Source organism: Hemitrygon akajei, chromosome 4, assembly GCF_048418815.1.
Source record: "Hemitrygon akajei chromosome 4, sHemAka1.3, whole genome shotgun sequence".
Lineage (NCBI taxonomy): Eukaryota > Metazoa > Chordata > Chondrichthyes > Myliobatiformes > Dasyatidae > Hemitrygon > Hemitrygon akajei.
The window spans coordinates 98,799,507-98,822,949 of NC_133127.1; the positions used below are offsets into that span (position 1 = coordinate 98,799,507).

General features: G+C 42.1%; 1 protein-coding gene across 1 annotated transcript in view; it reads right to left on the reverse strand.

Annotated features, from left to right (window-relative positions):
- Positions 1-23,443, reverse strand: part of cpe (carboxypeptidase E) — a 75,798-nt gene that overhangs the window by 11,688 nt on the left and 40,667 nt on the right. Inside the window, exons 2-5 of the mRNA XM_073043084.1 lie at positions 19,113-19,309; positions 14,724-14,888; positions 10,094-10,211; positions 4,202-4,384 (exon numbers count right to left, since the gene is read on the reverse strand). Of these exons, the coding sequence (XP_072899185.1) occupies positions 4,202-4,384; positions 10,094-10,211; positions 14,724-14,888; positions 19,113-19,309 (663 nt within the window). The remainder of the gene's footprint in view (positions 1-4,201; positions 4,385-10,093; positions 10,212-14,723; positions 14,889-19,112; positions 19,310-23,443) is intronic.

Here is a 23,443-nt window from a genome sequence, read left to right on the forward strand (position 1 = left end):
CCATCCACAGTCAACGTGACATTTCTTCCCCATTCTGGTGTTTGCTCTGAACAACAACTGAACCTCTTGACCGTGTCTGCATGCTTTTATGTGTTGAGTTGCTGCCACATGATTGGCTGATACAAATACAGTTATTTACACTTACATTAATGATGTGTACAAATGTACTGAGTGTATATTTTAAACAGCAGATACCCTAGTACAGATCCCTGCAGAACACCATAAGTCACTGACCTTGAGCCATAATAGATCACATTGATCATTCCCCTGGTTTCCATGGACAGGCCAATTCTGAATCTAAATGGTCAATTCACCATGGACCCCATGCATCTTAACCTTCTAGGTGAGCCTCCCATGAGGGACTTTGTCAAATACCATATTAAAAACCAAGTAGGCAACATCTACAACTCTACCTTCGTCAATCACCTTCGCCACATCTTTGAAAAACACCATCAAGTTTGTAAGAAATGACTCGTCCAGCACAAAGCCATGCTGACTGTCCCTAATTTGGCCATGGTCTTCCAAATGCTCATAAATTCCATCCCTAAGATTCCTCTCTAACTTCCCCAACACTGATTTTGGTGAGATTCACCGGTCTAAAATGTTTACCCATTCTGCTTCTGGAATAATGGAACAACATCAGCTACTCACAAGTCCTCTGGTATCTTCCCTGTAGATAAAGGGGACACGAAGATATTGGTGAACAGCACAGCAATCTCTTCTCGTCTCTCTCAATAACCTGGGGGATATAGCATCAGGCCCTGTGGATTTATCCACCATAATGTTCTTTAAGAGTCCCAACACTACCTCCTCCTTTACCTCAAGGTGCCTGAGCAGACTAGCATATTCCACGCTGATCTCGCTATCCTCCATGTCCTTAGCCTTGGTAAATTATGATGCAAAGTACTCATTTAGGACCTCGCCCTCACCCTCCTCCAAGCACATAATCCCTCCTTTATCCTTGAGTGATCCTATCCACTCCCTAGTTATCTTCTTGGGATTCTCTTCAAACATATTTGCCTTGGACATTTCATGGCCCCTCCTGGCTTTCCTAATTCCCTTCTTGAGTGCTTTTCTGGCTTCTTTATAATCCTCCAGGCCTGTTTGATTTTAGCTTCCTAAACCTTATATGTGTTTCCTTTTTCATCTTGACTTTACGTGACTGTATGTGTGCTCACTATCTTGAATGTGCTGCATACGTTTTGCTCCTTGGCCCCAGAGGAACACTGTTTCCTTTGGTTGTATTAATGCACGGCTGAACGATAATTAAACGAGGAAGATTGAAATCATCGAGGCAGGTGCAGCAGCAAGTATTCAGGGCTGTCTACTCCCACTCGTTCGCTGCTGCTGGAGGAGGGTGTCTGCACGTGGTGCTCTTCCTCTCACTTTCTGCTCCTGAGGGAGGAACCTTGTGTTTGTGTTCGAGCCTTCAATGCTGTCGGAGGATGGTGCTGGAGCATAGTTCAGACACTGCGGTTTGTAGATTTGGACTCTAATTCAGGTTTATGATGTATTCTAGTTTCTTTTTTCTCGTTGCTACTTTTGGATGATTTCTGAATCAGTGTGGCCTGCAGAAAACGAACACTGAGCTGAACTGGAATATGCCTTTGGATTTTGTGTTTTATACTCAGCGCTTTTTATTGTTGTGGTTTGCATGGTTTTTTTTGCACGTGAGGGTGGGGAGGGTTGTTACTTTTCTTTGAACGGGTTGGTTCCATGGGTCTTTGTTTCATGGCCGTCTGTGGGGAAGACGAATATCAGGGTTGTATGCTGCATACTTACTTTGATAACAGATGTACTTTGAATTTCAATCACACGGTCAGATTTATAATCAGTCACATCAGAACGTTTAATTCTATGCAAATGTTGTCCTTTTCTCTGTACACCGAGCAGAACGTTGGGGAGCTGTCCATAATCACCACTTTCCTTCTAAATTACTCATCATCCATTTAATTACAATTTCCTTAACATCTAAATCAAAGTTAAAATATTTGTGAACTTTTACTCTTAAAGCACAAAAAGCTAGCCATTAAGAGATGAATGTTTCAACTAGGGAAACATATTTTGAAAGTGGATTACAGTCTGAAGCTAACCTCAATGTACTTGGCATGTAGCACACACAATCAACAACAATTTGCGGCATACATTTCCAGGGAAGTGGAAGCTGTCCTCTTGATGAACTTGGCCAAATTCAGCCTTCAGCTAAGAGTATTAAACCATCTTAACCAGATACTTATCTAATTTTATATACATTTTCTGTCTCAGTTGCCTACTCAACAAAGTCACTACACTTGAAATAAAGTCAACAGCTGTGCAGTCCTTTGGGTGTGTTCTGGGAAAGGTGAAAGACATTGTATAAATTTTTCCTTCAGACAAAGACAAGATTTGGTTCTTCTATGACAGGGGTTCTTAACCTTTCTTATGCCATGAACTCCTTTGGCAGTCCAGTGAAGCTAATGAACCCCTTCTCAGAACAATGTATTTAAATATACAAAATGAAATACATAGGATTACAAAAGAAACCAATTATTCTGAAATACAATAATCAAAACTGTATTTCAGGACCCTGGTCAGACCCCACTTGGAGTACTGTGCTCAGCTCTGGTCACCTCACTATAGAAAGGATGTGGAAACCATAGAAAGACTGCAGAAGAGATTTACAAAGATGTTCTCTGGATAGGGGGGCATGCCTTATGAGAATAGGTTGAGTGAACTTGACTTATACAAAGGTTGGAAGTGTTGTGGATAGTGTGGAGGGCTGTCAGAAGTTACAGCGGGACATTGATAGGATGCAAAACTGGGCTGAGAAGTGGCAGATGGAGTTCAACCCAGATAAGTGTGAGGTGGTTCATTTTGGTAGGTCAAATTTGATGGCAGAATATAGTATTAATGGTAAGACTCTTGGCAGTGTGGAGGATCAGAGGGATCCTGGGGTCCGAGTCCATTAGGCACACAAAGCTGCTGCGCTGGTTGACTGTGGTTAAGAAGACGTACGGTGCATTGGCCTTCATCAATCACAGGATTGAGTTCAGGAGCCCAGAGGTAATGTTGCAGCTATATAGGAACCTTCTCAGACCCCACTTGGAGTACTGTGCTCAGTTCTGGTCACCTCACTACAGGAAGGATGTGGAAACCATAGAAAGAGTGCAAAGAAGATTTACAAGGATGTTGCCTGGATTGGGGAGCATGTCTTATGAGAATAGGCTGAGAGAACTCGGCCTTTTCTCCTTGGAGCGACGGAGGATGAGAGGTGACCTGATAGAGGTGTACAAGATGATGAGAGGCATTGATCGTGTGGATAGTCAGAGGCTTTTTCCCAGGGCTGAAATGGTTGCCACAAGAGGACACAGGTTTAAGGTGCTGGGGAGTAGGTAGAGAGGAGATGTCAGGGGTAAGTTTTTTTTATGTAGAGTGGTGAGTGTGTGGAATGGGCTGCCAGCGAAGGTGGTGGAGGGGGAAATGATAGGGTCTTTTAAGAGACTCCTGGATAGGTACACGGAGCTTAGAAAAATAGAGGGCTATAGGTAACCCTAGGTAATTTCTGAAGTAAGTACATGTTCGGCACAGCATTGTGGGCCAAAGGGCCTGTATTGTTCTGTAAGTTTTCTATGTTTATAAAATATTTTTAAAATAAAATAATTTAAGGAAATGTTGAATTTCAGTTAGCGGTTAGTGAAAGTAAAGATGCAACTATTTTCCCATCCAAATTCACAGACACCCCCCCCCCCCCCGGAATCTGTCCACAACTCTCCACCTTCCACCCTGATGGCTCCACAAACCCTAGGGTAGAAACATAGAAAACTTACAGCACAATACAGGCCCTTTGGCCCACAAAGTTGTGCCGAACATGTCCCTACCTTAGAAATTACTAGACTTCCCCATAGCCCTCTATTTTTCTAAGCTCCATGTACCCATCCAAAAGTCTCTTAAAATACCCTATCGTATCCGCCTCCACCACCGTTGCCGGCAGCCCATTCCACACACTCACCACTCTCTGAGTAAAAAACTTACCCCTGACATCTCCTCTGTACCTACTCCCCAGCACCTTAAAACCTGTGTCCTCTTGTGGCAACCATTTCAGCCCTGGGAAAAAGCCTCTGACTATCCACACAATCAATGCCTCTCATCATCTTGTACACCTCTATCAGGTTTATGCATTTTATAACAAGGGTGGATTGTTCATGGATAGATTTCCACTTACCCCCCGGAACACTGTACCAAGCTCCTCCATTTGTCGTTCCATCAATGAAGCTGGTGTCGTCATCATTCTTGTGACATGGTTTTCTGTGAGGATTTGACATGACTGGATGCAAAGAAGCATAGGCTTCAGCCAGGCTTTTAAATATCTTATCATCTGGGCTGGCACTATATTCATGTGAAGAACCTGCCAAACAAGAACGTATGTTGGAACAAACAAATACAAAGGGTTTTATTCGATATTTAAATTTCACTATTGCAATCATTAACACTAATTTATAAAATGCAATTCAGATTGATCCCAGCTAGCCATTTCATTTTCACCCAGCTTACTGCACAAATGAAAGGATGGGTTTGCCAGAAATCAGGAAATCCTGGCTGAGTATGGAGAAAAAAATTACACTCACAATTTTGGGCCTTGGCCTTTATTAGTTTTGAAACAAAGTAATGAACAGTCATCAGTCTAAAACATCAACACAGTTTCTCTTTCCACAGATTAGAGAGTAGAGAGGTCATGTTACAACTCTACAAATCTCTGGTGAGATCACACTTAGAGTACTGTGTTCAGTTCTGGTTACCTCATTATAGGAAGGATGTGGAAGCTATGGAGAGGGTGCTGAGGAGATTTACTAGAATGTTGCCTGGATTGGAGAACAAGTCATATGAAGCACGGTTAGCAGAGCTAGGACTTTTCCTTCTGGAGTGTAGAAGGATGAGAGGGGACTTGATAGAGGTCTACAAGATTATGAGAGGCATAGATAGGGTGGATAGCCAGTACCTGTTTCCCAGGGCATGAATAGCAAACACCAGAGGGCATAGGTACAAAGTTCAGGGAGGGAAGTTTAAGGGAGACATCAGGGGTAAGCAGGGATAAGTTGGGTTTTTTTTTTAAACACAGAGGGTTGTGAGTGCCTGGAATGACTTGTTAAGGATGGTGGTGGAGGCTAAAACATTAGGGGTATTTAAGAGCCTCTTAGACAGGCACGTGGATGAAAGAAAAATAGAGGGTTACTGGGTAGTGTGGGTTTAGTACTTCTTTTTTAAGGAATATATGGGTCGGCACAACATCGAGGGCCAAATGGCCTGTACTGTGCTGTACTATTCTAGTGTCTAGGTTCTGCCTGACTTGTTGGGTTAATTCTGGCATTCTCTGTTATTTCAGACGTCAAACATTTCCACATTTTACTTTTGCCAGACCACACTTCAAACTTTGGGTCAATTGGGTGAATCTGTACAAATCCCACGGCTGAATAAATTCCTGTTGCTTTTACACAATTCACCATGCCTGCAACATCACAAATGCCTTCAAAACAAATCTAAAGTCCAGGGAGCACTCCCTAGGTAGAAAAAAAACTCACACCAACTATAGAGGACAGCTTACACAAGATACTGCAGAAGTTGGAATCTGCAAGGAAAAAAAATAAAATTTTGAAGAACTCGTATCAAAATGCAAATGAAACCACATAGGCAAGGGATAGGGGATGAGAAAGGGAAAAGAAATGCAGGTATACAGACGATGGTCAGATGGAAGCTGGTGGGGTTAGGTGGCAAATCTTGGCAACAAAGAGAGAAGGGATGGAAAAAAGGGAGAGTGCACTTTGGTGGAAGGAACAGAGGGGGTGTGGGTTACCAGGAAAAGTAAAATCCAATGTTCCCAACTTTGGAAGTAGGTTACCCAAGGAACCTGAAACATTACAACTGATTTTGTGGAGTAACTCGGCGAGTTGAGCAATATTGGTAGGAGGAAATAAATGTTGATGTTTTGGGTCAAAACACTGCATCAGGAATGTATGGCCAGGAGCTGCTGTACCTGCAGAATGTTTGGTGCTTCAGATTCCAGCATCTGCAGCAGGTAGTGTAATGTCATTACATTGCCAACTGGTGTTCAATTCCTGTCGCTGTCCGTAGGGAGTTTCTACGTTGTCCCCATGACCGTGTGGGTTTCCTCCAAGTGCTCCAACTTCCTTCCTCAGTCCAAAGGTGGATGGGTCAGGGTTAGTACATTGTGTCAGAAAAAAGGCGACCTTGAGGGTTGCCAGCAGCGTATACAACACATCATTTGCATCAACAACGGTGTTGGTTGTTGATACAAACCACGCATTTCACTGTAAGTTTTTATGTTTCAATGTACATGAAACAAATAAAGCTAAATCTCTTTTTAAATTTGTGTTAGGCCAAACTATGGCCATCAACAGACAGGGCTGGACCACAAGACCATAACACAGAGAAGCAGAATTAGGCCATTTAGCCCATTAAGTCTGCTCTGTCATTCCATCATGGCTGATCTATTATCCCTCTCAAACCCATTCCCCTGCCTTCTGATGCCCTGATTAATCAAGAACCTATCAACCTCTGCTTTAATACACATGGCCTCCACAGCCGCCTGTGGCAATCAGTTCCACAGATCTGTTACCCTCTGGCTATAGGAATGCCTCATCTGTCTTCTAAATGGACAGCCCTCATATCCAAAGCTGTGCCTCTGGTCCTAGACTCATCCACAACAGAAAACATCCTCCCCACATCCACTCTATCTAGGCCATTCAATAATCAAAAAGTTTCAATAAGATCCCCCCTCATTCTTGTAAACTCTATTGAGTACTGGCTCAGAGCTATCAAATGCGCCTAGTATAGAAAACATAGAAAACCTACAGCACAATACAGGCCCTTCAGCCCACAATGCTGTGCTGAATATGTACATACTTCAGAAATTACCTAGGGTTACCCATAACCCTCAATTTTCCTAAGCTCCATTTACCTATCCAGGAGTCTCTTAAAAGACCCTATCGAACATTTGCCACATTTCTTCTGCACATTTCCCTGAGATCATCTGTTCCCAATTAATGCTTCCAAGTTTCTGCCTGAAAGCCTCCTATTTCCCCTTACTCAAATTAAATGCTTTCCTAACTTATCTGTTTCTATGCCTCTCCACTGCTATGGTAAAGGAGATAGAATTGTGATCACTATCTCCAAACTGCTTTCCCACTGAGAGATCTGACACCTGACCAGGTTCATTTCCCAATATCAGATCAAGTACAGCCTCTTGAAGGCTTATCTACATATTGTATCAGGAAACCTTCCTGAACACACCTAACAAACTCCACCCCATCTAAACCCTTGCTCTAGGGAGATGCCAATCAATATTTGGGAAATTAAAATCTCCCACCATGACAATCCTGTTACTAGTACACCTTTCCAGAACGTCTCCCTATCTGCTCCTCAATGTCCCTGTTACTATTGGGTGGTCCATAAAAACACCTAGTAGAGTTATTGACCCCTTCCTGTTCCTAACTTCTACCCACTGAGACTCTGTAGACAATCCCTCCATGACTTCCTCCTTTTCTGCAGCCATTACACCGTCGCTGATCAACAGTGCCATGCCCCCACCTCTTTTGCCTCCTTCCCTGTCCTTTCTGAAACAGCTAAAGCCTGGCAGTCGGAGTTAACCATTCCTGCCCCTGAGCCATTCAAGTCTCTGTAAATGGCCACAACATCATAGCTCCCAGTACAGTTGCACTTTGTTCATGATGCTTCTTGCATTAAAATAGACACATCTCAAACCATCAGTCTGAGCATATCCCTTCTCTATCACCTGCCTATCCTCCCTCTCACACTGCCTCCAAGCTTTCCCTATTTGTGAGCCAACCGCCTCTTCCTCCATCTTAACCTTTTCATTTCTGGGATCATTCTCGTAAACCTCTCCAATGTCAGCACAACTTTTCTTAGATAAGGGGCCCAAATCTGCTCACAACACTCCAAGTGCAGTCTAACCAATGCCCTATAATGCTTCAGCATTACATCCTTGGCATGCAATCTCGTCCTCTCATGATAATGAATGCTAACATTTCATCTGCCTTCCTTAACACTGACAGTTTGCAAGTTAACCTTTAGGTAATCTTGCACATGGACTCCCCAGTCCCTTTTCACCTCTGATTTTTGAATTTTCTCCCCCTTGAGAAATGCTTTTATTTATCTACCAAAGCGCACTTCCATATGCCCTTCCTTTGCCCTTTCTCTCAATCTGTTAAGTCCTGCTTCCTCAACAGTACTTGCCACTCCATCTGTCTTTGTATCATCTGCAAACTTGGCCGCAAAGCCATAATTCAGTCATCCAAATCAATGACATATAATGTGAAATTAAGCAATCCCAACACCAACCCCTGCTAGTCACTGGTAGCCAACCAGGAGAGGCTCCCTTCATTCCCACTCTCTGTCTCCTGCCATTCAGCCAATCTTCTATCCATGCCAGTATCTTTCCTGTAATACCACTGGCTCTTACTTTGTTAAAGAGCCTCATGTGCAGCACCGGGTCAAAGACCTTCTTTACCACCAAACACAACATCCAGCCATTCTCCTCTGTCTATCCTGCCTGTTATTTCCTCAAAGAATTCCAACAGGTTTGTCAGGCAAGATTTACCCTTAAGGAATTGCCTTATTTTATCATGTGCCTCCAAAGACCCCAAAAACTCATCCTTAGTAATCCACTCCAATATTTTCCTAACCACGGATGTCAGGCTAACCGGTCTAGAATTTCCTTTCTTCTGCCTTCCTCCCTTCTTAAAGAGTGGAGTGAATCTGCATTTTTCAGTTCTCCAGAACCATTTCAGTATCTAGTGATTCTTGAAAGATCATTATCAATGCCTCCACAATCTCTTCAGCCACCTTTTTCAGAACCCTGGGGTACAGTCCATCTGGTCCAGCTGACTTATCAATCTTCATACGCTTCAGTTTCCCAAGCACCCTCTCCTCAGTAATAGGAACTGAACTTCTGCCTCTGACACTCTCACATTTCTGACCTCCTGCTTCCACTGTGAAGACTGATGGACAATACTTGCATGTTTGTGTGGGGATGGGAAGAGAAGCTGCTTCAAGATGTCAGGAAGCTCAAGATGGCACTGGAGACAGAGAGTAGGTTCACCTAGTGTACACTTTGCTTCATTGACGTCGAGAAGCCACAGCATTGAACACTGAATGCAGGTGGTGTGCATGCATCTCTGTCTCGCCTGAAAGGTGGACCTGAACAGCTGACAGTGAAAGGAAATCGGGAGTCGATGCTGCCTGTGAAACTGGAGAAACAAGTTTTTGATGGTGTGTGTTTAATGCCTATGTTAAAGACAAAATCAAAGGTCAGTCATGTGACCTTCTGTACATGCCACACTACAAGGTTCACCAAAAGAGAAGAATGTTGACCTCTATTATGAGTTAGTAGTGTAGCCGAGGGTTACTAGGTGGCGTATATCATCGCTTTCATTGTCGGGCTTGGTGAAATACCTCCCGCCCAATATTTAATTCCATTATGGGTTTCCATTATTGGTTGCAAATGGGTAACTAGAGCTCCACAATTGATTTTATCTGTCTACAACAGTTTAAACAACTGTCCAGAAAAGCATATTAAAGATGTATTCATCAGTTACTTTGTGATTGCTTTTGCCAAAATGATAAAATATTCTTTGTTTTTAAAACCATGAGTAAAGGTGTCATCAGGTGTGGACGTTCACTGAACCTTCCCATAATGCTTTTTAACCTTAAACAGAATTAGATATTTGAAAACGTTATTTCAAAAAACACAACTTTGACCAAATGAAAAACAAATTAAGTTATAGGTACTATAAAATTGTTTACACACCAACTTTATATTTGGCCACAGAAGGAAATTTGTATTGAAGTAAATAATTATGCTGGAGCTTCCCCACACCCATACTGGGTGAGGTTACTTACTGCCCTGCTAAACCACGATGGATTTCTGCCTCCAATCTTGTCTTTTTGTATCCACCATGTTCAGTCTTGAATCTGAACACAACAGTGCTAACCAAAAAGTAACACTGTGCCTGTACTTTGCTTTCATTTCATGTTTAGTTTATGTATCAACTTTATTTTTTTTAACAGAGTTCATGCTTACCTGTTCGAGTCTCATCGTAAGGATAATTTGCTACAACATCACCACCATGAAGATTTGCAGACAGCACAAATGGAATGTCCATGATCCAGTAAATTACAGCTTTTGTCTCAGGAGCAAGCTGCAGAAATAATATTTTCTCAGTATAATCATGCTTCAGACAATTACAATAGATCTTGACATGTAGAGTATGTTCATGCCCACCATCAACTTGGACATGAAGACTTTTGTATCCAAGGCATTAACTACAGGAGTTTGGATTTGTTGCTCAAATATACTATTTCAATCAGTACCTGATTTTGGTTTTATTATTTCCTAACCCAGTGATTTCCTGCTTGCAATTCCATTTATTTAGGTTCACAAAGCTGCCTGTTGCAAAAGAAAGCACAAACTGCTGGAGAAACTCAGTGGGTCAGGCAGAATCTGTGGAAGTAGATAGATGTTCGAGACCCTGTACCATCCCTGATGGTATAGAGAGGGGAGAGCTGGTTCACCTGGTTCTCTCTCTCGCCTACTAACCCCCATGTCTATCCGCTCCCTCACCTCTTTATCTCCCCTCTACTCCCTCAGTCCTGATGCAGGATCTTAAACTGAAACACCAGCCATCATCTCTGCCTCCATAGATGCTGCCCGACACTGGATTCCTCCAGTAGTGCTCCAGAATATAGGATCTGCAGAGTCTTATTCAAGATCCAAAATCACTTATTGACACTCTTTAGTAAACAGTGTAAAGGAGAATGAAATGATTATTACTCTAGATCCAATACAGCATAAAGAAACATAATAAAAGAACACAATGGGAAAAAAGAAAAAAACATAATAAATGTAAAATAAATTTAAAAACTACAGCACTGTTTCAGTGACACAGCAGGTTAGGCTGCTCTCCACTGTGCATCTGTAGAAGGTGGTAAGTAGTTATGTGCCCAGACCAGCTCACTTCAGCCTCGTCAGAAAGCAGTGGCTTTGATAAGCTGTCTTTATTGTGGAGGGTGTGTTCTGGAAGCAACAGATGTGCACTGTCAGGAGTCTGAAACTGGCTGCAGTTTCCACTTCGATTTGAAGAGGGGTGTGAGTGGTGAGTTATGTTACACAATGTCGCCTGCCAACTTTTGACTACAACACTGCAAAATCTTTTCTTTATTTTGTTTTAAAAACACTTTTCAAATGCATTTGTCAACCTTGTTCAGAAGCCACATTAGTCATTTCTGTACCATTCCAGTGTTCGTAGAGGTGCAGAATAAATGCATCTGGAGTTTCAACAAAGTGCAAACACCCCACCTAGTGGATTTGTTGGAGTAAATTCAAATAGCTCCCTCGATAATATCACGTCAAACATTATCATAAAACTGCAGGACAAAGGCTCTTTCCAGACATGTGCATTCATTAACAGTACAACTACTTAATTTGTACGTCACACATTAATGGCCTGTGTAGCCAAATCCAGAAATAAAGACAGTACATTATGTTCCATGAGCAAGTTACCACAATACAAACAGTAACCCACAGACACTTTCTCATCAAGCACGCTGCATTCGTTTTGACTTTCCCAACTGCTGCTCAGTAAGTGCAGCCCATTAACTTTCATAAACCCACTGGGTGCACACCGATTGGCAGAAGCACCATGTGAGAGCAATCTTAAAACCAGCCTACAATGCCACTGATGGAAGGCCCAGTTTGCACAGAAGGAGCAAAACAGATTGCCATGTTGTCTGGTTATTACAAACAATATCCAAGCAACCCCAAGACTGTAAATAACCCAAAATCTATCACAAGACTGTTTGTGGTTACTTAGAATAGTTGAACAGTAGTTTTGTGTTCATCATATTCATTCTGGATGAACCAATGGAAGGTCTGTTTGAAAGGTTTATAGACAACATGAACATTCATAGAGCGATCAATTAGACAACATGAATAGACAGAAAAGCGATTTATACTAGCAGAGGGAACAGTCCATCGTGTGGCAAAATTCCTTCACTAAATAAGTCAAGGCACATTTACAAGCTGCAGGACTACCATTAGACTAGCAAGAGTTGTTCATTGAAAAGACAAATACAAATTTAGGATGTAAAAAGATAAACTGCTGGAGGAAGTCAAAGGGTCAGGCAATATCTGTGGAGGCAGAGGGATGGCTGATCAGGACTGAGGGAGTAAAGAGGGGTGTAGGGAAAAGACGGTCTGTATAAAAGGCGTGAGGCAGGAATTGCCAAACAGTAAGTAGAAACCAGTGAGGAGAGAGATAACGTGCAGATGGACCCTGGTGGAGGAAGGGGTGGGTGACGTTAACAGACAAATGGCGGGTGACAGTTAGAGATAGATAGGAATGCAGAAAAAAGGGGCAATGGAACCAAGTGGAGGGAGGGAAGGTGGAAGTAGAGACAGGGGCTGGAAAGTGATAAGTGGAGAGACAGAGGCTGCAGATACCGGAATCTGATGAGAAAGGTGATAGATACCAGTTGGCATAGAGTCTGTTTCACGTAAGGGAGGGATGACTGGCAGACAGAACCATTTGATAAATATATTATGAATATTATCAAATACCAACGGTCCACAATTCTGATTTCATCAGATACATCTTAAAACAGCTCTTCCAAATCACCACCCATTGGAGTGATCCTGAAAATGTCATTAATCCTGTCCAGTTTTAGGCACTGGAGAAAGATTGAAACCATGGAGCAGATAACACTGGGGTTTCAGCACAAATTTTTCTGAATTTTGAACACTTCACTCAGATCCCATCTTCATTTAAAGAGTCTCATTTTCTTTGGGTTCTGCTCTGAACTAAAGCCAAGTATCATATTTGGTATTTATCTTGGCAGACACAAGAACTGAAAAAGTTCATTTTTCTAAGTGAAGCTTGATCAAGGATTCATACAAGTTTAACATTATCAGTTTGTCCTCATAATCTATGCCTCAATTTCTAGCAGAATGATGATTATTTGATTAATAAGCATAAATTCCAGTTCCCTCATTTTTACCAGTCCTTGGATAAACTCGCCCTTGACGGAGGTTACTTTAGGTGGGGATTGAGAACTGTTGTACTATCCAAGCTGAGAGCCAAGTGTTGGAGGAGCTACATGCCGGTCATCGAGGCATGGTCAAAGTGAAAGTGTTAGTTCAAAGCTTTGTCTGGAGGCCTGGGATAGATCAGCAGATTGCCATGCACTGTTCAGGGTGTCAACATGTCAGAACCGCTTCCTGCAGTCCCAGAGTCAACTCCTACAACCACCATGGAGAGGGCCTCAGAACCTGAGATTGTTTCACCGATGCAGAGTGACCTCCCCCCACCAACCTTGTCAGGAAAGACAATATCCCAAAAGAGTAAGAAATTCTCCACAGCGATCAAGTCTTCAGGCATGAATAGGAGAATTTATATGTTACAATGCTGTAGATGTCTATATAGTAGTTGTATTACATAGTATACTGTGTATTGAGATGCATTCCATATTGAGTTGAAGTTTATAGCAAAGCAGGAAGGAGTGTTTGTATGTAATATTTGAGTAATGTTGTAAATATATTGTTTGATTCTGCATTCTTTGCTGTTTACATAGTTCATTACAGATTATATGTACAAGTACATCATTACGCTACATCATAATATTAGAGTGCCTCACTAAAGTAAAACAAAGTAGACACAATTTCCAGGCTCCCGTGGTTTTCTTTCAATTAGTTTTTGGAGTTACAAGACACCTATAGGTTCCACTATTGACAGTTCCAAACCCCACCTACCCCTCCCCAGAGTGACACGGTCCTTTCACTTCAGCTCTTATAATGGGTGTCATAGCCTGTGCATTAAAGTGCCAGAAGGCCAAGCTATAGCTACTGAAGCCAAGGTAAGTATTACTGACTGAGGATAAAAGAGGACTTGGGTGTTATTGATCCTTACCAGCTTGAGAAGCACCAGGCCACACTAGAACTTAATCAAACAATATATTCCGAAGGATGAAGGGGTATCTCATTGAAACCTTTCAAATGTTGAAAGGCCTAGACAGAATAGATGTGGAAAGGATGTTTCCCATGGTGGGAGAGTCTAGGACAAGAGGGCACAGCCTCAGGACAGAGGGGTGCCCTTTCAAAACAGAGATGCAGAGAAATTTCTTTAGCTAAAGGGTGGGGAATTTATGTAATTTGTTGCCACATGCAGCTATGGAGGCCAGGTCGTTGGGTGTATTTAAGGCAGAGATTGATAGATTCTTGATTGGACATGGCATCAAAGGTTACAGGGAGAAGGTTGGGAACCAGAGGAGAAAAAAAAGGATCAGCCATGATTGAACGAAGGAGCATTCTTGATGGGCCAAATGGCCTAATTCTGCTCCTATGTCTTAGAGAACTCTCAATTTCAGAGCAAGGCTAAAATACTTGCAAGAGAATACTTCTCAAAAACACATGTCCAAATAGGTAGAAGAAACACAAGCCAGAATGGATCAGGCAAATACAAATGTGTATGCTGTTTTCCTGAAAGTAATGACCAGGCTCCAGTGGTCTACAAGTTCAGAAACTGAGCTGGCCACAAGTGGCACCTGGTCATGAGCTGCTTTTGGAGTTATTAGATCTATTTTGTCTGTGAACAGTGTGCAGTTACTCAGTAACAGAGAATTATGCTGTTTTGTCTCAGGGATCTGTCGGTAAGCCCTACCTTTGTGTTTCTGTCCACAGAAAGCTTCATATTTTTCAGAAGATGGTTGTTGGGTCCTCCTTCCTGTTCATAAATGTAAACTATCCTGTCAAGATCAGGGAAATTTCTGTTGAGGTCTATTCCTTGCGCATTACTGCGGCCCACGAACCAGTCCTTCGCATCCGTCTGGAAGAGAAAAGCAGGGGTAAACAACACCAAGACTACAAATACAACAAGACATTGGAACAGCACTAGGCTATTCAGACCATCGAGCCTGCTCTGCCTTTTCATCACAGCTGATTTATTGTCCCTCTCAATCCCTTTCTCCTGCCTTTTCTCCGTAACCTTTGACGCCCTTACTAATCAAGACTTATCGACCTCTGCTTTAAATACACCCAAAGACTTGGCCTCTACAGCCATCTGTTGCAATGAATTCCACAGAGTCACCACCCTCTAGCCAAAGAAATTCCTCATCTCTATTCTAAAGGGACATCCTTCTATTCTGTGGCTGTGCCCTCTGGTACTCAACTACCCCACATTCATTCGATCTAGGTTTTTAAATATTCAATAGATTTCAGTGAGATTCCTGCATGCCCCCCCAATCTTCTGAACTCCAGTGAGTACAGGTCAAGAGCCATCAAATACATTAACCCTTTCATTCCCAGGATCACTTTCATGAAGCACCTCTGAAACCTCTCCAATGTCAGCACATCCTTTCTTAGATAAGGGGCTTAGATCACAATACCCTATGTGTAGCCAAACAATGCCATATATAGCTTCATCATCACATCCTTGCTTTCATATTCTATTCCTCTTGAAATGAACGTTAACATTGCATTTGCCTTCCTTACCACTGACTCAACCTGCAAGCTAACCTTTGGGAAATCCTGCACGAGGTCTCCCCAGCCCCTTTGCACCTGTGATTTCTGAATTTGCTCCCCATTTAGAAAGCGGTCTGCACCTTCTACCAAAGTACATAACCATACACTTCCCTACAATCACTGTACATGAGCAAAGGGCTACGGTAACAACAGCAAGGCAGGTTTGCCCAGTTGTCCAAAAAGCAATAGGAAATATCTGCCTTTCAGACAAGATCAACAAATTTTATGACGTATTCCAATGATATTAAACCAGGTTCTGATTCTAAATAAGAAGAAATTTTCTCAAAGAAGACATTACAAACCTAAATCAGAAGCAACCATATGTTACTAGAAAGAATTGGAGCTTAAAAGACAACCTAGCCATTCCACTGTACTAAAATTAGACTGGAGGAGGCAAGACCACAAGACCATAAGACATAGGAGCAGAATTAGGCCATCTGACCCATTGAGTCTGCTCCACCATTCAATCATGGCTGATCCTTTCTTTCTATCTCCTCAACCCCAGTTCTCGGCCTTCTCCCCGTAACCTTTGATGCCATGTCCAATCGAGAATCCATCAATCCCTGCCTTAAATACAAAAGCTTGAAACTACTCTAGGATTTTGGATTTGGGAATTTTTTTTGCCACATTGCATCATGCATTTACAGCTAACTGATGCGCACACACACACACACACACACACACACACACACACACACACACACACGAATGATTAAGAATCAAAGTCATATGACATAGAAACAGGCCCTTCAATCAGCACATCCATACTGCCCATTGTACCCATCTCCAACTAATCACATTAGTCCTATTTACCTGCCTTTGGTCAGATCTCATAGATAGGAAGGTATTTGGATTTATATTTCTCATTACAACCAGCATCTGAAAGCAGTCTACACAATAAGCTCCCATGTTGATAAGAGGCAATAATTACTGACAGTGTATCTATTAATAAACAGTCAAATATCCTCCCATTCCAATGTATCATTGATGCCTTCGGTCTGTGGTTTGAACTCTGTAATTCACGTTTTGTGTTTCTGGTCACTCCTTTGTTGCTATTTTTGTGCAATTTTGATTGAGGCAGACCAGTTCAGTGTCCTGTAGACCTACAACGCTGAACTGAGCAGGACTCAGCTTGGACTCTAGATAACCCTGTGGTCTGGTGGTGTTTATATTCTGCTTTTTGCTCGCTTTTTTTGCCGTTTGCACGATTTGTTCCTTTTTTTTGCACTTTGGGTGTTTGATTTTATTTAATGGTTTTCTGTGTTTCATGGCTGTCTGTGGGAAGACAAATCTCTGGGCTATACATTTTGATAAGAAGTGTACTTTGAATCTTCGTATTTTACTAGATTATATTTTTCTGTCCACAAGATGGTGCTAGAATCCAATCTGACACAAGGACATTTGCAGAGTGCTGCCTGACCTGCTGAGTTCCTCCAGCATTTTGAGTGAGCTGCAGGATTTTAAGTGCCTGTTTGGCTTATTGAAGTGAATGTGGACAATTGGCAATGCTGATTTGCTAGTTCCTTCCACATGCCTCACATCTACTCCGGAGTAAAGTGATAGCCAAAGAGTTGCAGATGCTGGAAATCTGAAACAAAAAGAAAATTCTGGAAACACTCAGCAGATCAGGCAACATCTGTAGAAACAGGAACAGTGTTAACATTTAGGCAACGTCTGTCAATGGAACTTCAATCAAAAATATAAACTTCATTTCACTTTCCACAGTGGATCATTGATATGCTGAGTGTTTCCAGCATTTTTTGCTTTGACTCAGGGAAATGCTATTCTTTATGATGCCAACCTTGCCACATTAGGTCAAGAATGTCCAGGTAACACTAAGTTCTCTCTGCACTAAGTTCTCTCTGCACTTTCACACAAGCTATACAGATGAACGAACACACACACACACACACACACACACACACACACACACACACACACACACACACACACACACACACACACACACACACACACACACACACACACACACACACACACACACACACACACACACACACACACACACACACACACACACACACACACACACAAAATGGCTAGTGGAATTGTTGCATTCCAGTTCCAGCGAGCTGAGTTCAAGCTAATCTTTTATGCTGTCTAAATCACTCCTATCTTGTAGATTAGAGATACAATCTATGGTCAGCAGAGGCAATAGAATGGGATTTATGTAAATGGACACTTGATAACTGGTGGAAAACTAGCTGCACTAATTTATGCTGTATAAGTCATGACAAACCAGAGATCCACACACACGCACGCACGCTATGCTTGGGCAGTCAGATCTTGTGCCTCCAGACATGGAACAGGACTATTTACAGCAGTGGAGCTGTTCCCACAGCAGCACAATGTTAATTTCTATACCACAACACTACAATGGGTCAGCAAGGCTTCTCTTCTTTTTAGCTTCTCAATCTTTTCAATGGCAATTAGGACTGAACATTAAAAACTGACTTCCCACCCATGCTAGCCTCCTTCAAGAGATTACAGATAAAGAGAGTTTGGAAACGCAGGGAGAGAGCTCCATTAATGGTATCACTCTGCCTGTTACTCATCTCAGTGTACCTTTAAGCACAGAGTACAAGAATCACATAAAACAAAGATTATATACACAATCAATATTAAAAATATTGAGGTTGACATGTTGCCCCTGCAGGTACAGATAGTTATTTTTTTCCTTTCTTGAGATACAGTGTGGAGTCAGCCTTTCCTGCCTGTCAGGCTACACTGTCCAGCAATACCAATTTAACCCCAGCCTAATCACAGGACAATTTACAGTGACCAATTAACCTACCAACCAGTACATCTTTCAACTGTGGGAGGAAACCCACATGGTCACAAGAAAAACACACAACCTCATTACAGACAGCAGTGAGAATTGAATCTGGGTCACTGCCCACTACACCCCCAATCTTGGTGTCATTTGCAAATTTGATGATCCAGTTAGCCACATTATCATCCAGGCCATTGACACAGATGACAGACAACAAAGGACCCACATTCTGTCTAGGATGAGTTGTTGATTTCAGACTAGTGGTTCTAAACCTGTCATTGCCATTTCTGGTCTGGGTTGCAAAGGCTCTTCTTAGATCCCTGCTAGCAAATGGACCAGATGTGAAAATGACCAACCTTGGCAGTGACTACATGCACATTCGAATAGCTTGTTTAATGTTACTGTGTAAACTTGCACACGGTGAAAGAAATATTGCTGAGCTCCAGTTCAGTTTGCTGTCATTGATTCTAGTATGGTTATTATTCTAGGGATTTATTGAGTATACCCACAAGAAAATGTATCTCAGGATTGTATGTTGTGACATACATGTACTCTGATAATATATTCACTTTGAACTGCAGTTTGACAATGCTTTCAGCAGAGTGAAAAGAAATTTTTTTTGATATCAGATGCACTTTCAACATTGCTTCAAACCTGAATGCTTCCAAACCAGGTTATCTCAGTTTTACTAGAAACACTGAGACAGAGGAGCCAGTATCTCAGGCCTTGAGTTACCTGTGAATATGCCTTCTCAAACCCGTCAGGATTCATGGAGGGCATGATGTGAATCCGCGTGCTGTGAATCAGTCTGACAATGGTTTCATTTCCTTTCTGGTACTCGTTGCACAGATACTGAGCCAAGAAGACAAGCAGCTCTCTTCCCACCGCCTCGTTCCCATGCATGTTGCCAACGTATTTAAATTCCGGCTCTCCTGCAAGGCAGACAAGGTGCATGAGCATTTTATAAAAGACCTGTGGCCCTCAGGCACTTGAGAACCATTTGCAATTTTACAAAGGGAAAATGAAGTACAGGAGCATCTCTTTTACCCCTCACTTTGCCTGAACTTCAGGCAACAGGACAGATAAAACAACTAGCTCACTCAATGTCAGTCTAAGTGATGCTTGGAAACAAGTGAGCTCACCCCACTGTAAACGGCTGCTTAAAACAGCCCGAGGTAGACAGAGATGTGGCAAAGAACTGTGACGAATTCATTCATCTACCCTCAGCGACACACTTTGCTAATAGGGACTGAGCGATAAATTCTCAAATACTTATTATCAAGTATTTAATGATAATTCTGGGGTAATGATGGGGTAAAACCAGAGCCAAAAATGAAGTAACAGATTTACTTTCAAGGAAAAGAAGAAATAAAAATCTCTTTGAAAATGTTTCAAAATACTACATATGCTGCCATCTGCGATTAACAGGGAAGTCGAATGGTCTTCACCAGTAACATGAAATTGATGCCAGTAAAGATCCTCACCACCCAGGCCATGCTCTTTTCTCGCTGCTGCCATCAGGTAGAAGGTACCAGAACCTCAGGGCTCGCACCACCAGGTTCATGAATAATTACTACCCCTCAACCATCAGGTTCTTGAACTAAAGAGGATAACTACACTCACTTGCCCATCCATTGAGATGATCTCACTTTAAAGACTCCATCTCATTATCTCATATTCTCATTATTTATTGCCATTTATTTATATTTGCATAGTCTGTTGTCTTCTACAGTCTAGTTGGTTCTTAAGGTTGTCATAGCTGGGGGTGGTAGTGGGGATAAGCTCCCACTACCTATAAAGTGCTCCAAATGGTGTGCGACAGCCTCTGACAACCAAGTCCAACTCTCAGCCTTCACGTGTGGCTTAGCTACTAGGCCTGGTGGAACTGTTTCTACTGACAGGAAAAATGGAAAAGGCGGACCCACTGGAGCCTCAAAACCAGTTGCTTCGGGCAGGTAGAGTTCATCAGCCTTCAGGCAGCCCATCTCGGAGAAGGAAAACACTGATTTTAAACCTCCGCTGCCTCGCGACCATACCCACCCATGGGAAAGGCTTCAGGAGTAAACCCCGAGGAAGAAATCTGGAGCCGGGGTCTCTAATACAGTTTGATGTTACTTACAACCTCACTCTGGCAACCTCTGCAACGACACTGTATCGACGCTTGCCGTTCCCTTGGATACATCAGTGATGCAGAGAGGGGGAACCCACTGCATGGGCAACAGACGGTTCTTCAAATCTTCCCACCCAGGCTTGCACCCTGGAGAGGACACAGTCCACCAGAGGCACAAGCCCATGACCCCCTGGGATTGATGGCTACCTACTACTACACTCTGGTTGATCTTTCATTGATCCTGTTACAGTTACTATTCTATAGATTTGCTGAGTATACCCGCAGGAAATGAATCTCAGGGTTGTACCTGGTGACAAAGATGAACTCTGATAGTAAAAAGCTACTTTCTGAACTTTTTTTGACAGCCAGTTTAACCTCAATGGAAAAGTGACAAGGTAGAAACCAAGTTGCTGCAGATCCACCACACCAAGACCTTATGCTCATTTATCCAGTAGATGTAAGCAGCGCAGAATAACAGAATCAATACAAGCCAACGGCTAGCACGAGAAGGCACAGTTTTAAGTAGGTACAGAGGAGATGTCAGGGGGTACGTTTTTTTTTTAAAACGCAGAGTGGTCAGTATGTGGATTGGGCTGCCGGTCGCCGGTGGTGGAGACGGAAATGATAGGGTCTTTTAAGAGACTCTTGGATAGGTACACGGAACTTAGAAAAATAGAGGGCTATGGGTAACCCTAGGTAATTTCTAAAGTAAAGGCATGTTCGGCACAGCTTTGTGGGCTAAAGGACCTGTATTGTGCTGTAGGTTTTCTATGTTTCTAAAGACAGTCATCTTAAAACAATGTAATTTATAAATTTATGAAGAACTTCACAGTTTTAAAAATGTTTACTTCAGATGAAGCTGCAAATATATACTCTAAAAAACATTTACAAATTAACAAGTCACAATACTGGAAAACAATTTTCACCCAAATGCATCTTGACCTGGCTGGAGAAATTATGAAGCTCTATCCAATCTGTTCCACACAAAGCTTCCCTTTCCTTCTCTGGATTTAGATACCACATCTAAATTCATGCTGCTGCTTTCAGTCTAGCTGTTCTTTTTGTCACCTAAGTGAGAAACTGTCAGCTGAAAGCATTTGGTAACAATTTCCCTACAAAAAGACATTGAAGTATGCCAATTCGTTTTACTTAAAAGCTTTCAGACAGAACTGGCTTTCATTGCACTGGAACTCCATTGCAAACCTTGCCAACACACCACGCCATCCCATCGCCTACAAATACCCTTCTGTAGCTTTATAAATCTCACTCTTGTGATGTGTATTTTTGTTTGCAACTTAAGTTCTAAAGTGAATTCAAATAAAGGAAGGAAAATCAATTCACACTGTGCTTCAGTATGAACATTGCCCTGACTAAAGGGACACACAGATTATCTCAAAGAACTTATTTTTAATGTTAATTTAGAAACCAAGATGAAAGTATAAAATGGCTTACCATTTTTCTTAACTATTCAGAATGGAATCCTTCCTTTGAACTGCATATCTACATGGGGCAGGGATGAAGCTGTATCCGTTCTGTGTTATCTAACAGAACGTCTTATGTCTTAGTGTTTGAAGCAGAGTTGATGTACACTCTGTGCAGTTCTTAAACCAGTATTAAAAGTGTTTAAGGACAAGAATAGTTCACAGTTCCCGTCATTCAAATGGATTCTCCTAAAGTAATGATCATAGTCATAGATAATAACACCACATTGTATTCCTCATCAGCTACCTTACCTACCAATCCCTTATTTCACCTCCTTGCACCCACATCTGCCCTATCATTTACATCTGCACTTTGAAACTTCAAACTGGCTGTTCTTCCATTACTGTTGTTGTTAAACTATTGGAAATACTTAATACATCAGGCAGCGTCTGTGGAGCAATTCTCTGTCTCTTTCCTCTAGTCTCATTCATCTTCCATTATTTACATCATCCCCAGAGAGAGTTCATTCCTTCCCTACTCTCCCTTAAATAGCGCCTGCACCAGCATCATTCACATCTTAGAGACGTTACCTTTGTTGTCTCCACATCTCCCTCTTCTCAGCTATTTAAAGATTGCCTAATGTCCAACATTCCCTAGCTCTGATGTTGAGCACTGACCTGGAACAGTTTTTCTCTCTCCACAGAGCTTGACCAGTGTTCTTGTGTTTGTTTTTATGACTTGGAAAGCTTTATATGATGGAAGGGATATACAATGAAAGATGATTATTGTTGCTGTCATTATCAGTGTTAGTGTGTTATGCTATGCCTCTTTGTAATGTTCTGCAAGGAACATTCTGCTCCTGTCATCGAATTATAGGAAAGATGTCAACAAAATAGAGAGAATACAGAGAAGATTTACTAGAATGTTACCTGGGTTTCTGCACCTAAGTTACAGAGAAAGGTTGAACAAGTTAGGTCTTTATTCTTTGGAGCGTAGAAGGTTGAGGGGGTACTTGATAGAGGTATTTAAAATTATGAGGAGGGTAGATAGAGTTGACGTGGATAGGCTTTTTCCATTGACAGTAGGGGAGATTCAAACAAGAGGACATGAGTTGAGAGTTAGCGGGCAAAAGTTTAGGGGTAACACAAGGGGGAACTTCTTTACTCAGAGAGTGGTAGCTGTGTGGAACAAGCTTGCAGTAAAAGTGGTAGAGGCAGGTTCGATATTGTCATTTAAAGGAAAATTGGATAGGTATATGGGCAGGAAAGGAATGGAGGGTTGTGGTTGAGTGCAGGTTGGTGGGACTAGGTGAGAGTAAACATTCGGCACGGACTAGAAAGGCTGAGATGGCCTGTTTCCGTGCTGTAATTGTTATATGGTTATATAGGAAGCTAGATGCCTTATTCAGACTTCCTGTGGATTATCTGTGTGGGAGTGGTACCTGGTGCTTATACAGATCGAGGAAGTATCATAGTTGATCGGACACCTCACTGTCTCATGCAGATTTCGTACAATAACAGAATCTGTGCTGTCT